Below are 14,413 nucleotides of genomic sequence, written 5' to 3' on the forward strand. Positions count from 1 at the left end.
AGTTGATAAACTTGCAGTAAGGGTATCATTATTATAAACTGTTGTTGTTGTTGAATATTTATATCCTCCTATTCGATCATCAAGTACCTAGAGGGGCTGCCTCTTCTTTAAGAGTTCTGTTGTTTAACAATGACACAATTTTTATATTATTATTATTATTATTATTATTATTATTATTATTATTATTAAATTTGTATACCACCCTTCATTTGTAGATTTCAGGGCAGTTTACAAAATAAAAATACAATATAAAAAACACAAAATATATAATAAAAATAAGAACAAAAACAAACCAAGAATTTCCCCTCCCCTCATCTGTTTAGCTTCAATTATTTAAATATGTTTCCTTCTTCATACTGCTTTATACAATGTTGCTTAATTTAAGCTTTTATATTAAGTTAGCTTGCTTTTATTGATTTACACAATGTTCTATGGATTGATTTTTTGAGCTTCCTGATATTATGATTATGTATGAGTGCTTCTAATATGTTTTGAATGGTTATGCTTACTGTTCATTTGCTATGTTGTGAGCTACTTCTTATGGGAAAGTGGCTTACAAATAAGCAGATGCCAGATGATAAAACATTTCATTTTATTCGCTACAATTTGCCCATCATTTTCATGATCCTAGAGCAGGTAACAATGTTAAAAGCTAAGACGAAATTAAATTGAAGCAATCTACAGTAAAACACAACAGAAAGTAGCCTGCAAAAAAATTGCATCAAGATACAGCAAATACTTATAGCACCATAGTACGTACACAGAATCTGGCAAAATATATCCCATCCATCCCTACTAAAAGCCTAGGAAAATAAAAATGTGTTTAATTAGTGTTGAAAGAGGGCCCAAGACAATGCCAATATATTTCAAAACCCTCCATTAAAAGGTAAAGGTAAAGGGACCCCTGACCATTAGGTCCAGTCATGACCGACTCTGGGGTTGGGGCGCTCATCTCGCTTTACTGGCCGAGGGAACAAGCGTACAGCTTCCGGGTCATGTGGCCAGCATGACTAAGCCACTTCTGGAGAACCAGAGCAGCGCACAGAAACGTCATTTACCTTCCCGCCAGAGCAGTACCTATTTATCTACTTGCACTTTGACGTGCTTTCGAACTGCTAGGTTCGCAGGAGCTGGGACCGAGCAATGGGAGCTCACCCCGTCGTAGGGATTTAACCCACAGTGCTATCCGCGTCCCCAAAACCCTCCATTACACATCTATATATTGGGTCATCTTCCTTTACACATCATTTGTATGAAGGGGTTCAAAGAGCAGATAGGAAGCAAACCCCCACATCTGCAAAGGAGCAATTGCATGTGAACAGCTGCTCACATTTAGGTGTGCCATGTGATCAGGACCCCCAATCATGCAGAAGTTCCAATTGCATGGAACAGCCACCCCTCTACAGATGCCGAGATGACAAGGCCAGCTACAACAGCTAGTTCCTCATCCTCGGCTACTTCCCACTCCAGCTCAGAATCATAGAACTATGTTTGTTGCTGGCAAACACCGGGTATTTGATTTTTATTTGTGCAGTCTCTACTCCCAATGTAAGCCTTAAAGTCATGCAAATTCAATAAAATCCTTTTTCATTCCATGGGATACAACTTTTATCTAGACTCTAAAGAATGTGGGTGCACAAGAACACATGTCCTTGCCTGCGTGTCCTCTGCCTCTTTCTGTCTGGTGTTGGGAGGCCGGTGCCCATGGCACTCTCTCAAAATTCCAAACATGCCCATGCATTCAGAAAGGCTGGCAACCTTGTGACTACGGAACTATAATACAAGAAAGCTGTGATTTCATGCCAACAGGGGAAAATCCCACTGGGGGTAAAAGGAAAACTCTAGGGGGTCTTGTCCAACCATTCTTAGGTGTAAGGCTATCCCTTTCCTTCCTTGTCATGCAACACAACACATAAGTGTTCAGATTAAATGTAGGATACCTTTTATTCCCAACACAATTATTTTACTTTACAATGTGACTGTTTTTGTCAAAATGTCACATTTGCAATGTTAAGGATTCCTCACAGGGGAGATTGACAGCTCATTTCATGTTGTGCCTTCGCATTCTACAAGATGGATCAAGTTGAGGTAGCCCACTATTAGCCAAAGCAGATTTTACCTGTCAGTTAAAGGTGTAATAACCAGCCGAGGGGTATTTCCCAAATACTCATAGTAGTACTGGAACTGAGCATCACATATGTTGGCAAAGCAGTGTTTTTGGGCCCAATCCCATCTATGGCGCAGTTGTGACAGCCAAGCAAAAGCTTGGGAACTGGTGACCTAAAAAAACAAAAGCAAATAACCACATCTCCATTGCACAATTACTATGCTGAGGGTGTTAAGAGATGAAAGAAAGCAGAGATGCCAAAATGTCAAAACTGTCATCACTCATTTTCACGCCTCATCCCCAGTCTTTCCCAAGCAACATCCCTCATACTGGCAATTATAAGGGATTATATGCACTCTTGGGCATTTCCACACCATACACAGGCAAGCATAATGTAAGATCTGTTTAATGGAGGCTTTTGTTGCAGCAGACATTACAACTTCTTCTGCCAAGATCTCTTTCACCTTTTACAAGAAACCAACTCTGGGGATTTGATATGACTCAATTTTATATTTCCTTAATAATATCCCCTGGGCTCCATGAAACAATTATATATTTGATGTCTCATTTGTTTCTCACCTGCCCTTTTAATCTCATACTGTGCAGTACTGTCTCTAAAATATCAGTGGAAACAGAGCCCTTTGTGTCACAGGCAGGTGATGTAGGGCTGGTGCCTGCCTTTGGCACACAATTCCCCCCCCCCTCAGTTGCAGATAGCAAAGTCTACTTACGATTCCCCTATCCCCTTTCTCTCAGTCTCCAGTGGAGGGAAGCTGAAACCATCTAACCAGGTGGAGCCCACAAGCTATGCAAGTGCCTACCCATAGACTTACCACAAAACAGAAGCATCAGTGGTTTCTCTGAACAGACCTTTTAGAAGTTTTGCTCATGGCCCATCCCCTGACATCCACGTGTCAAGCACATAAGAGCTCTATGCACACATATATACATGGTTCCAACCTATGCACTTAGGCTTCCCCACTTCAGACATCCATGTTCAACAAAGGGTTACTAGGGTGGTGCTAGCTGACACAGACTCATTCCCTACTCATGTATGGATCACAACCCATGAGCAAAACTTCTGAAAGCAGTTTCTTTCCTCATCAAATAGCTTCAAAGACAGCCAGCTGTTCTGCACCAACAAACTGGTGCCAAGGTGCTGTGACAAAGCAGGAGCTCAAAACTCCAATTTTACTGGTTCCTGTTCCTACATTTTTCTCAGCTGCCTGCTCCAAGGCCCTCATGGCTTCAGAGATGATAAACAAGCGGTTCTGAGCCCTCCTCCCTGGGGGAGATATGTGACACCTGAAGAAGTGACATTTCAGGGAAATAAATGATCCTGAGGCTTTCTCCCCACACCAGACAAGGCCTGAGTAGACTAAATGCCCTATGTCAGAGAACCTCACTGATACACATCTTATTTGTGGGAGTAACTACATAACCACCGTTCCCATCACCCCAATCTGATTTTATAAGAAAAAAGAACTCAGGAAGAGGTGTTTGTTGTTTTGTCCTAGTAGCAATTTCCTGGATGTGTTTTAACAGGGGGACAGCTATGCCCTGTCTTCCTCTTCTAAATTCAGTGTTGAGTTAATGCCCTTATCTACATATCCTCACCTTCAGCAACAAGTGAACATGAGAATCCTTGCAAATTAACCTGTACAGCCCATTATTTGCTGTTGAGTTATAGAATATGCAGGGAACATAGCCCATATGGAGAATGATTGCCAAAGTTTGGCTAACCTGGTGCAGTGAGCATACAATTTTTAAAAGTGCCCCCCCCCAAAAAAGTGCCCAAAATGTTCCACGCACTCACATTCTTTTTACTCAACATTTAGCTGCTCTCCCAATGTTGATTTTTTATATATACCTGTCAGGGTATATATTTTTCTGTTTGTATTATTTATAATTGTGTTTTATTGCTTCTATTTTTTTGTTTGCTATTCTAGTTTTAATTGGGTTTTTAAACCATCCAGATAACTATGCAATATGAGTGGTACATAAATTTATCCAATGAATTAATAGTTAAATATTGGCTTATTCAAAAAAAGGCTACGATAAAACCATGATTCATGAACTTGCCTTGATAACAAACCATAGTATTCCTGTCATTCAAATGTAACAAGGAACTCTGGTTCAAAATAAGTGGATGCTGCCAACCTTCTCCTTCCAGCTACATTGCAGCTAGAGGTGATGAGCAGATGAGCCCAAGGCTCATGACTTGGCATTGCTCATAGTAATTATAGGCTCATGCACATAGCATTAAGCTATAGCTTTGTTTTACAGCCTTAGTCGCAGAAGACTAAGTGAGGTTAACGTCAGTAAACATATTTCGGATCACCCTGCATGCATGATAACCTGATCCTCTGGGAAGCATTTACTCATTTATTTCATAAAATCACAGAGCTGGAAGGGACCCCAAGAGTCATCTAGTCCAATCCCCCGCAATGCAGAAATCTTAACATGCAGTTCCCCATCCAAAACTTTAGCTTTGCAAATGTGCTAGCAGTTTTATTGCTGCATCACTAGGATGAGTTTTACTTCAAAAAAAGTATATTTGGGACACATTTAGGACTGCAGCAGGGAAAATGAAAAATGAAACATACATACATACATATAAAATAAAGTACAGTGGTACCTCGCAAGACGAATGCCTCGGAAGACGAAAAACTCGCAAGACGAAAGAGTTTTTCGTTTTTTTAGTTGCTTCGCAAGACGATTTTCCCTATGGGCTTGCTTTGCAAGACGAAAACGTCTTGCGAGTTTGTTTCCTTTTTTAAAAAATCGCTTGAAGAGGCGCAGTTGTGACTGACCATGCTTCGCAAGACGAAAAACATCGCAAGACGAAAAGACTCGCGGAACGAATTAATTTCATCTTGCGAGGCACCACTGTAGCATGAACCAGTCCTTGGACCCTGGTATGGAAGACAAGATGGAAATTTAACTTTACCTTCTGAGCAACCAGCTTTGCTACCACATCTCTTGCATGAACATCTATTGTGCAAATAGTCATGATCTTCTGTCTGTCACTTGATGTCAGCTCTCCCAACAATAGAGAGATAAGAGCATTTAGCTGAGTGATCTTGAAAAAGGAACAATGAAAGAAATGTTACTAAATGGAACTCCACTAGCCTTAAGGCACCACTTGTTGGTTTATTGTATGCAATTAGTTAATTCAACTGCTGTAGCAATTTTGCTGTATAGCAAAGAGGTATGAGCCCCGCCATATGCAAAACATGTATATGCAGTACATGCACTAGCTTAGACAATGCTAGTAACTGGTACTGCAATCAAACAAATGCTTTTATTCCCTTCGTTTATATTCGTTCTTGCTGTAATACAAGCCTGTGAAAACTACACATTGGCTATTAAGCATAATAAAATTTGTTAGTCTGTAAGGTGCCTAAAACTTTTTGTGGTGTGTTTGCAAAGACACAGAAACAATCTTATCTATGAACAGGCAAAGGAAATGCTTCTTTTATCACAGATAAAAATGAGTAGCCAATAAATACAGCTTGACAGGGCATTGTTTAACGCTCTAGCTAAATCACTCCTACAGACATATTTCATTTGTCTTAACGCCCGTTAACACAATTGGCAAGAACTGAGTCATAAGGTTTTTGCAGGACTGTGCCACTTCCAGCTTGCATGGGAAGGGGAACTGAATTTTGCAATGAAGAAAGCTTTGTGCACTACCAAGCCAAGGAAAACAGCAAAAACTGGCCTTTCCTTGACATGTCACTTTCCTATATGAAGGAAGACTCTGCTTTGTGGAAGCATTCAAACAAGCAACATCCTACATGTGCACCTGCAACCTAAAGCAGTAAAGTTCAGGTTTATCAACTTCATGTTGCAAGCAGTGGCAGAGGAAGGGGGCAGGGGGAGGGCGGTCCGCCCTGGGTTCCACCCCTGAGGGGGGGTGACAAACCTGCCCCGCCCCGAAGCGCCCAGGGAATTGCCCTCCCCGCAGCTCACCCTGCCAGTGGTATGTAGCGGTGCTGCTTGTGTACCGTACGTTGCGGTGCCGTGCGTGCGCCGCTAGGCGGTTTGCCCTGCCCCTCGACATGCCACACCGGGTGCCGGAGAGCCTTCCTACACCCCTAGTTGCAAGCTTTGTAAACTAGCCCTATTTTACATATGGCTTGACTTTTACATAAATAAGGAATCTATCAATACTTGTTTCTTATGATAATCCTTCAAGGCTGTTTCAAAGCCTTCTTCCAGCCTGTCAAATGCTATTCCCACATCAGTGGTCCACCAGATTTGAGAGCCAGTGAGTGCTACTTGTGCAGGATAGTCAAAGATCCACTGGTCTCTGGGCTTTTCCTCATAGACAGCTACAGCTTCTGTGATGTGATGACGCACTGTTTCACACATGACTTCTTCTAGGCGTTTTAACCAGGTTTCCACCTTTTGGAAAAACAAACCATTGAAGACGTTAGGTTTGAGTGCACACTAATTTAGGTGGACTTATCCCTTAGAAATCGTGCCAAACTTGCCCCACTGATTACAATGAGACCCAAATTAGCCTGCAGTCAACCTACTGAGCCAATTCAGAATTAACACAGTTTGAATTGTGGGAATGTCCAGTGTCCATATATTCCCTCTCCCCACCCCTCCTTCCCTCGTGTGCTCAAATTCTCTCTGCCACTTCCAAATGTATGTAAACCAAGCAAGTAACAACTGGTTGAGGTTTGTCACTAAATCAGAAGAAAAGGAAAGGAAAGGAACTGGAATGCCCGTGTGGAGGGTAATGGAAGAGAATGTGAGTACAGGTCTCACTCGCAAAGCAGCAAACCATGGTTTGCCCCTGCATTTAAAGCAACCCATGGTATGTGGTATCCTAGATGAACATTACAAAATAAACGACTTCCACACAGTTTTTCCATTCCATCCCCACAGCCACTTGAGCTTAGCAATATTTCTGTTGGACACTGCTCATAATTCTGCTGAGACATTACGTCTCACTATGAAGATACAAGAGGCCAACGAAAAAATTGCTTATGGGTGCTCTCTCTAGCACTGTGGTGCCTGTTCAACTCCTTGGTATTCCAGAGAGATGCAGATGTTGAAGCAAGGCAGACAATGGATGGACAAGCCAAGATTTACTGTGAAGCCAGCTGCACACGTTACAGCTCATAATCATGCTTCTTATGTTGCAGTGCCGACAGTGAAAAAGACTGGTGTTGTTACCACCACTGCATTCTCAAATACTAGTCCAGTGGCCCTCTCCAGGGTAGTCCTGGGTTTATTAAGCAGACATACTTGCACAAATAGAACAATCACAATAGCGAGACGTTGAATTTCTCCTTTGGATTGGTTGGCTTATTATTATTATTTTAAAGCATCCTACCTGTCTTAAAAAAGATGTGATCTACCCACATGTGTGTATGATTTGGGAGGGGGAGAGTTGTTTTGAAAAGTTTGTTGCAAAGATGCATAATTACATTGTTAAACATTTCAATACCCAACAGACTTGTTGTTTTTCCTTGTAACTTCATGTTTTTTAAAACCAGGTGGTAAATAAGAGGGTTGTTGTTGTTTTAAAAAAAGCAAAAGAATTTATGGAGGCAAAATTTCATTATGTATATATATTCATGCCTCATCAGAAATATGTTTCAGGTACTCTTATAGCACCACCTTATGCATGTCTACTCAAAAGTAAGTCCTATTGAATTCAGTGGCTACATCTGTACAATATTGCAGCTTCTAATCACCCTTCTCTGGCAAAGCAGTATGAATGTTTCCACCCCAATTTACTTTCACATTTCCTCCAATTTTAGCAGATAGGTATAGTTTTGCCATCAAAAAAAACCAACATACCTGGCCACCACACTTGAATTCAGCAGTGAATGGGACATATTCCTTTTCTTTGCTGTACATTCCTAGGGCAATATTGCTGGACTGTTCTTTGTCATCTTGAAATTTAAGATCAGCAGTGTTGTCAAAAAGTTTAATAAGATGACAAGTCACCTGCATTCAAACAGCAGCATACAATTAAGGAACTCAGTCACCCCAGCTTTGCTCAGATTTTAATCACTTTCTCTTTCACTTTCTGCTATCGCATTTCTTTGCAGATAATGCTTTAAACACGATTACAAGAAACTTTACCTGTTTTGGCTGTGCTCCTTTTGAGAGAATGTCAAGCAGATCAGCAGATGAAACGAAATAGAACCGAGGAAAAGCTAAGCGCTTGGTTTCCAAGTATTCAGCGAGAGCTTTTTCACAAAGAGAAAGCCTGAAAATGGAAAGGGGAACACTTCGGATATTCACATTTAATTATCTATGGCACTTTTTGCACCAAAACATGTACGTATGTATGTATGTATGTATGTATGTATGTATGGAAGCTGGTTTTCAAGGACAGTAGCATTCATTTTTATGCTTATCTACTCAGAAGTTCCACTGAGTTCAATGGAGCTTATTTTTCAGTTAAGTATGTACAGCACTGCAGCCAGTGGCAGATGGGGTAGTGGAGACTTGCCTCCCTGTGGCGGAGTCAGTTCTGCATACTGGGAGGGGCTGGGTGGCAACAAGATTTAAATATGCTGGCAGGAGCACCCAACAGTCTCTGCTAGTGCATGTGCCCCATGCCCTTCATCTTCCAGCACTACTACTGATTGCAACCTTAAATCGCTTGCCTTCAGCATAGGAATATGAATGTTTGTCAGTGTTCAACTGTGCCACAAGAAAAAATACATAAACAATACAACTGCAACTGGAAACAGCCCATACTTTTTATTTAAACAATTTATACACCACTTAACAAGAAGATTCTCTAAGCAGTTGACATTACAGAAAAATAAAGATTCGTTAAAAGCGTAAAATCAAACTACACTAAAATGCCTGCTTGAATAAAGAAGACTTCAGCAGACACCAGAAGTTTAGTAGGGAAGGAACCTATCTGACTTCAGGAAATTCCATAATGGGGGACCATTAACAGTGACTCCTCCAAATATCAAACGGAAATGTAAGGGATCCTGGACCCAAACTGGCTTCATGCAATGTTAAACCACATTGGGGACAAGGTTGTACCTTGAGTACGCCATAGCACACAGACCATGGAGCTGAAACTGTCTCCCAGTGCTACTCTTTGGACACAACCCTCTAGGTTGTCCTGTCCTGCTGTCAATACAGGTCATCCATCAGGGCAACAGAGACCAATGCAGTCCCCAAACTGCACCTGAACACACACTGAAATAGATCCAGGTAATTTGTATCTTTCAGGAATACCTGTAACTGCTTGGCTACCACCTTACTGAAAAAGGAGCGTTTTGGACCAGGCAGCACTTACACACACACGCATACTTTACACTGGTATATGCTTTTTGTACTAATTTATTGGCTGGAAAACTGCATTGCAAAAATCAGAAAAGTGTGAAGTTTTGAAAGACAGTTGTTTAGCTTCATATATTATTTCAGAAAGTGCTAATTAGATAGGTTCACCTTTAAATGCAAGCTAAATGGAATTTTCTCCCCTGTCACTTGCTTTGATGAGTAAACATAGCTCCTGCTGGCTTCTCCATTTACTTCAGTAGATTGGGCAGTTCTGTATACATCTGTTAACATGAACAAACCTGCCACATCCAAGTAGAGTCTAGAATTGCTCTTACTGTTAATTAATGGAATGGTGTTTGTTCAGCCTTTGTGGTGTTCCTAATTAGGAATGCCGAATTCAAATGCCCAAATAACATAATTAGGGTCATTAAAATGCACAGACATTTAAACATGTTTGAAAAACTGGTCTTATCAAACACCAGCATATAAATACTGTATTTACACGAATCTAATGCACCATCGAATCTAATGCCCACCTCAATTTTAAAAACCTTAAAACCAAAAAAGTATCTGCTGGGGAATGAGTACCATTGTAGTTTTCCATTCCCAATTAAAGGTCAGCAGTTAGCCAGTATTATTTTTCTTTCAGATTATCGTTCCATCACTGTTTGTAGCACACTTCTTAATATTGTTAAGCATTATAAACGCATGTTTAATTTTTCATTATAAACGCATGTTTAATTTTTTAAAAATAATCTAAAACAGGATGAATCCCAAAGCAAACTATACAGACCAGTGGCGTAGCGTGGGGGGTGCAGGGGGGGCCGGCCGCACCGGGCGCAACATCTGGGGTTAGGGCAAATCCATGGGTTAGGGGGCGCAAATCCACGGGTTAGGGGGCGCAAATTACTTGCCTTGCCCCGGGTGCTGACAACCCACGCTACGCCACTGATACAGACCATCTCTTCAGCAATCCTTTGCTGCTGATTATTGTATACTGGAATATATTAGAGAAAACAATTAGCTCAGTTTTACCTGCATTGCAAATCCTCAAGCTTTTCATATAAATTGGGCTTGGTTGTTGCTTCCAATACATTTTTTGTATTTGCTGAGTCATTCATTAATTCCTGGGTATAGGTGCAGAAATAATCATTTCAATATTTAATGCTCACAAGCCTTTCCTTATAATTTTTGTTAAGACAAAAAATGGTTCATTCACATTTTCACTAGCAGTTATCCTAGGTCTGCCATATTTTGAAGGGCAAAAAAAGAGGACACATTTGCCAACTTCTACTTTTAACAATGGATCGCTATGACGACTCTCATTTTAAATACCCCTACTATATGTAGGAAGGGACGTGGGTGGCGCTGTGGGTTAAACCACAGAGCCTAGGATTTGCCGATCAGAAGGTTGGCGGTTCGAATCCCCGCGACGGGGTGAGCTCCCGTTGCTCGGTCCCTTCTCCTGCCAACCTAGCAGTTCGAAAGCACGTCAAAGTGCAAGTAGATAAATAGGTACCGCTCCGGCGGGAAGGTAAACGGCATTTCCGTGCGCTGCTCTGGTTCGCCAGACGCGGCTTAGTCATGCTGGCCACATGACCCAGAAGCTCTACACCAGCTCCCTCGGCCAATAAAGCGAGATGAGCGCCGCAACCCCAGAGTCGGTCACGACTGGACCTAATATGAGATTATTATACAAACAGGGACCGGGAGAGAAAGAAGCAGCGGGTGAGAGGAGGTGGCAGGCAGCGTGTAATGGTCCCCAGGGAGGGCTGAGCCATACCGGCAAAGGAGGCTCAAGTGGAGGAGGCACCGCTAGAAGAAGGGGGCAGCCTGGCAGGAAGGGAAAAACAAAAAAGAAAACCTGGACATTTTGGCAAATTTTAAAAAAAATTCCCAGACAGAAATTATACCCCTGAAAAAGAGGTCGTGTCTTGGAAAAAGAGGATGTATGGCAACCCTAAATCTGCAGATGAAAGTCATGCTCAAGAAAGCTGTTTCTTCTTGTAGTTTAAAGGTAAAGGGACCCCTGACCATTAGGTCCAGTCGTGACCGACTCTGGGGTTGCGGCGCTCATCTCGCTTTATTGGCCGAGGAAGCAGGCGTACAGCTTCTGGGTCATGCGGCCAGCATGACTAAGCCGCTTCTGGCAAACCAGAGCAGTGCACGAAAACGCCGTTGACCTTCCCGCCGGAGCAGTACCAATTTATCTACTTGCACTTTGACGTGCTTTCAAACTGCTAGGTTGGCAGGAGCAGGGACCGAGCAACGGGAGGTCACCCCTCGCGGGGATTCAAACTCTTCTAGTTTAGGTCACCCAAAAGGCTCCCCTAAACTGTGGGGGATGGTGAAGACCCTACTGGAAGGGTTGGTCTGTGGCATGGTTGACTGAGAAGGAGCAGGGTGATTGCAGGAAACTGGGCAGAGGCACCAGCTGAGAGTGGGGGGATCCAGCCAGCATTCATTTATAATTCTATCTTAGCTTGTAATATATTATTTGGAACAGTCAAGTGACAGTGTGAGAGATCGCTACCTCCAAACATTCCACCTCCTTCCACACACGAACACCAGTAACTGGGTAATTCTGATCCAAGAATGCATAAACATCACAGGAGCACCGCATATTTGGAGAGCGGTATAGAAAGATTTAATATATATTACACATCCAATCCTGGGAGCTGGATATTGAGATTTCATTGACATATAAGATTGTAAGAATGTTTTTGCTAAAAAGAAAAGGGGACAATGGAATGGTTGATTTTAATCATGATATTCCTCATTAACCTTGAAATCTGCATCAATGCCATCAAATCGCTTTGAATCTTCAGGAAGCTGGTCTCTGATATCATCTGAGCCAATGAAAATGCTTTCAAGATGAGACCATGTACGTTGAACTTCCATCCAAATGAAAATGACAGAGTCTGCCACATTCAGCTTTTTTTGCCAGCCTAAGACTTGTTCAATGAAATACTCAACATATTTACTTTGTAGAATTATTTGCAGCTGAACCTTGGAAAAAAAAGAAGAAGAGTGGGAATAAAATTAAAGGATAAATAAAATTACTTAACAGGCATGGGAGTCATAGCTACAAAAGTTTTACAAAAAAAATCTTGTGCAAGCTATTATTACAGTAAATCACAGCAAACGACATTTTCAAACCTTGCAAATGGACAGCATATTATTAAATGATTCCATACTATCTAGGGGAAAAAGAGAGAGACCAAGGACCTGTAATTTTGCTAACTCCTACACAGACAGGAATTTTTGTTAAAACCGTATACAGTCAAGGACACGTATAATTTCACAGACTTAACATCTGGGACAGCTAAGATTCACTGTAAATACAGATTCTGGAAACAGTGCCTTAGGTTTAGTCCAATTATAAAAACACATTAGTAATTCAGCAACAAGCACATTTACTATTTACATTAGCAAATAACATCTTACTTGGTTATTGTCTAAAGTCTCAAAAAGCTGTTCATCAGTTTTCAACAACGGAATACTGGTCCTGTAATGCTCTTCATACGAAAACTCCATGGCAGCCCATATTTGACTGATTTCTATGAGAATCTGGTTAACACATTAGAACATGGGTTTGAAATATATTTAAATCAAGTGTTATTACCCAAGCAATAGTCTACATAGTTCTCCTGTGCTGCCCAAATCCATCTAAAGTGGTACCATTTTTTCATGTACTCCTTAGGTTGGGGTGGGGAAACCTGTTGCCTCCAGATGGACAACTCTCATCATCCTCAAGCAATGGTCATGTTGGCTGTCACTCATGGAGGTTGTAGTCTAACAACATCAGGAAGGTCACAGATTTCCCACCTCGCCTCAGGTCATGGACATATTACAATGGTACCTCGGGTTAAGTACTTAATTCATTCCAGAGGTCCGTTCTTAACCTGAAACTGTTCTTAACCTGAAACACCACTTTAGCTAATGGGTCCTCCCGCTGCCACCACGCCGCCGAAGCACAATTTCTGTTCTCAACCTGAAGCAAAGTTCTTAACCCTCGGTACTATCTCTGGGTTAACAGAGTCTGTAACCTGAAGTGTATGTAACATGAAGCGTATGTAACCCGAGGTACCACAGTACTTGAAATCCTTACAGAAATCCACACATTTTTGGTCAAAAGAGAAAAGTAGGGAATGGTAAATTTTTCCACATTCTGCACATTTGGTTCACCCTGCCTGCATTCCCCTCCTCCTGAATTCACTTGAACTAGGACACCATCTAAAATTAATTCTGGATTTGGAAAATGTACAGTGTGGCTAAGCTTTCATTCATTTTCAAAATTCTTGCTTTGTACATTATCAAGGCAAATGTGCACTGATAAAATGCCGACAAACATTGAAACGAGCAGTCTCAATATGATTGTCGGCATTACTGCACTGTGACTCTTCCGGGGATTCAGTTTTATTGGGATTCAGTGTGTACTTGTGCACACTGATAAAACACTGTAATGTGCAATCTCCATCCAATCACATCTGGACTCTTTGTGAATGCTGTTTTATTTAGTTGTGCTCCTACATATTGTTCAAGACTTGATGTTATCTGATTAAGATTGCTTTTCTGCAATGTTTTATCAGTAAAAATGAGCATGCAAAAATAATGATGCAATCATAAATATACAAGCACAGCAAGATTGCTTTTTTATATATATACAGGTAATAGAGGACCCCTGAACAGTTAAGTCCAGTCGAATTAGACTATGGGGTGCGGTGCTCATCTCTGCTTTCAGGCCGAGGGAGCTAGCATTTGTCCACAGACAGCTTTCTGGGTCATATGGCCAGCATGATGCTTCTGATGCAATTGGACACTGGGACAGAAGCCAGAGCACATAGAAACGCCATTTACCTTCCCACCGCAGCGGTACCTATTTATCTACTCACACTGGTATGCTTTCAAACTGCTATGTTGGCAGAAGCTGGGACAGAGCAATGGGAGCTCACCCTGTCACATGGATTCGAACTGCCAACCTTACGATCAGCAAGCTTAAGAGGCTCAGTGGTTTAAACCACAGAG

General features: G+C 41.6%; 1 protein-coding gene across 4 annotated transcripts in view; it reads right to left on the minus strand.

Annotated features, from left to right (window-relative positions):
- The window catches only part of DNAH11 (dynein axonemal heavy chain 11), a 143,273-nt gene that overhangs the window by 95,081 nt on the left and 33,779 nt on the right, over positions 1-14,413 (minus strand). For all 4 annotated transcript variants that reach the window (XM_083578396.1, XM_083578397.1, XM_083578395.1 and 1 more), the window contains 8 exons: positions 12,833-12,955; positions 12,170-12,394; positions 10,421-10,512; positions 8,219-8,345; positions 7,931-8,080; positions 6,284-6,517; positions 5,058-5,189; positions 2,120-2,280 (listed from right to left, as the gene is read on the minus strand). In XM_083578396.1, the coding sequence (XP_083434522.1) occupies positions 2,120-2,280; positions 5,058-5,189; positions 6,284-6,517; positions 7,931-8,080; positions 8,219-8,345; positions 10,421-10,512; positions 12,170-12,394; positions 12,833-12,955 (1,244 nt within the window). The remainder of the gene's footprint in view (positions 1-2,119; positions 2,281-5,057; positions 5,190-6,283; positions 6,518-7,930; positions 8,081-8,218; positions 8,346-10,420; positions 10,513-12,169; positions 12,395-12,832; positions 12,956-14,413) is intronic.

Source organism: Podarcis filfolensis, assembly GCF_964270895.1.
Source record: "Podarcis filfolensis genome assembly, chromosome: 12".
Classification (NCBI taxonomy): Eukaryota; Metazoa; Chordata; class Lepidosauria; order Squamata; family Lacertidae; genus Podarcis; species Podarcis filfolensis.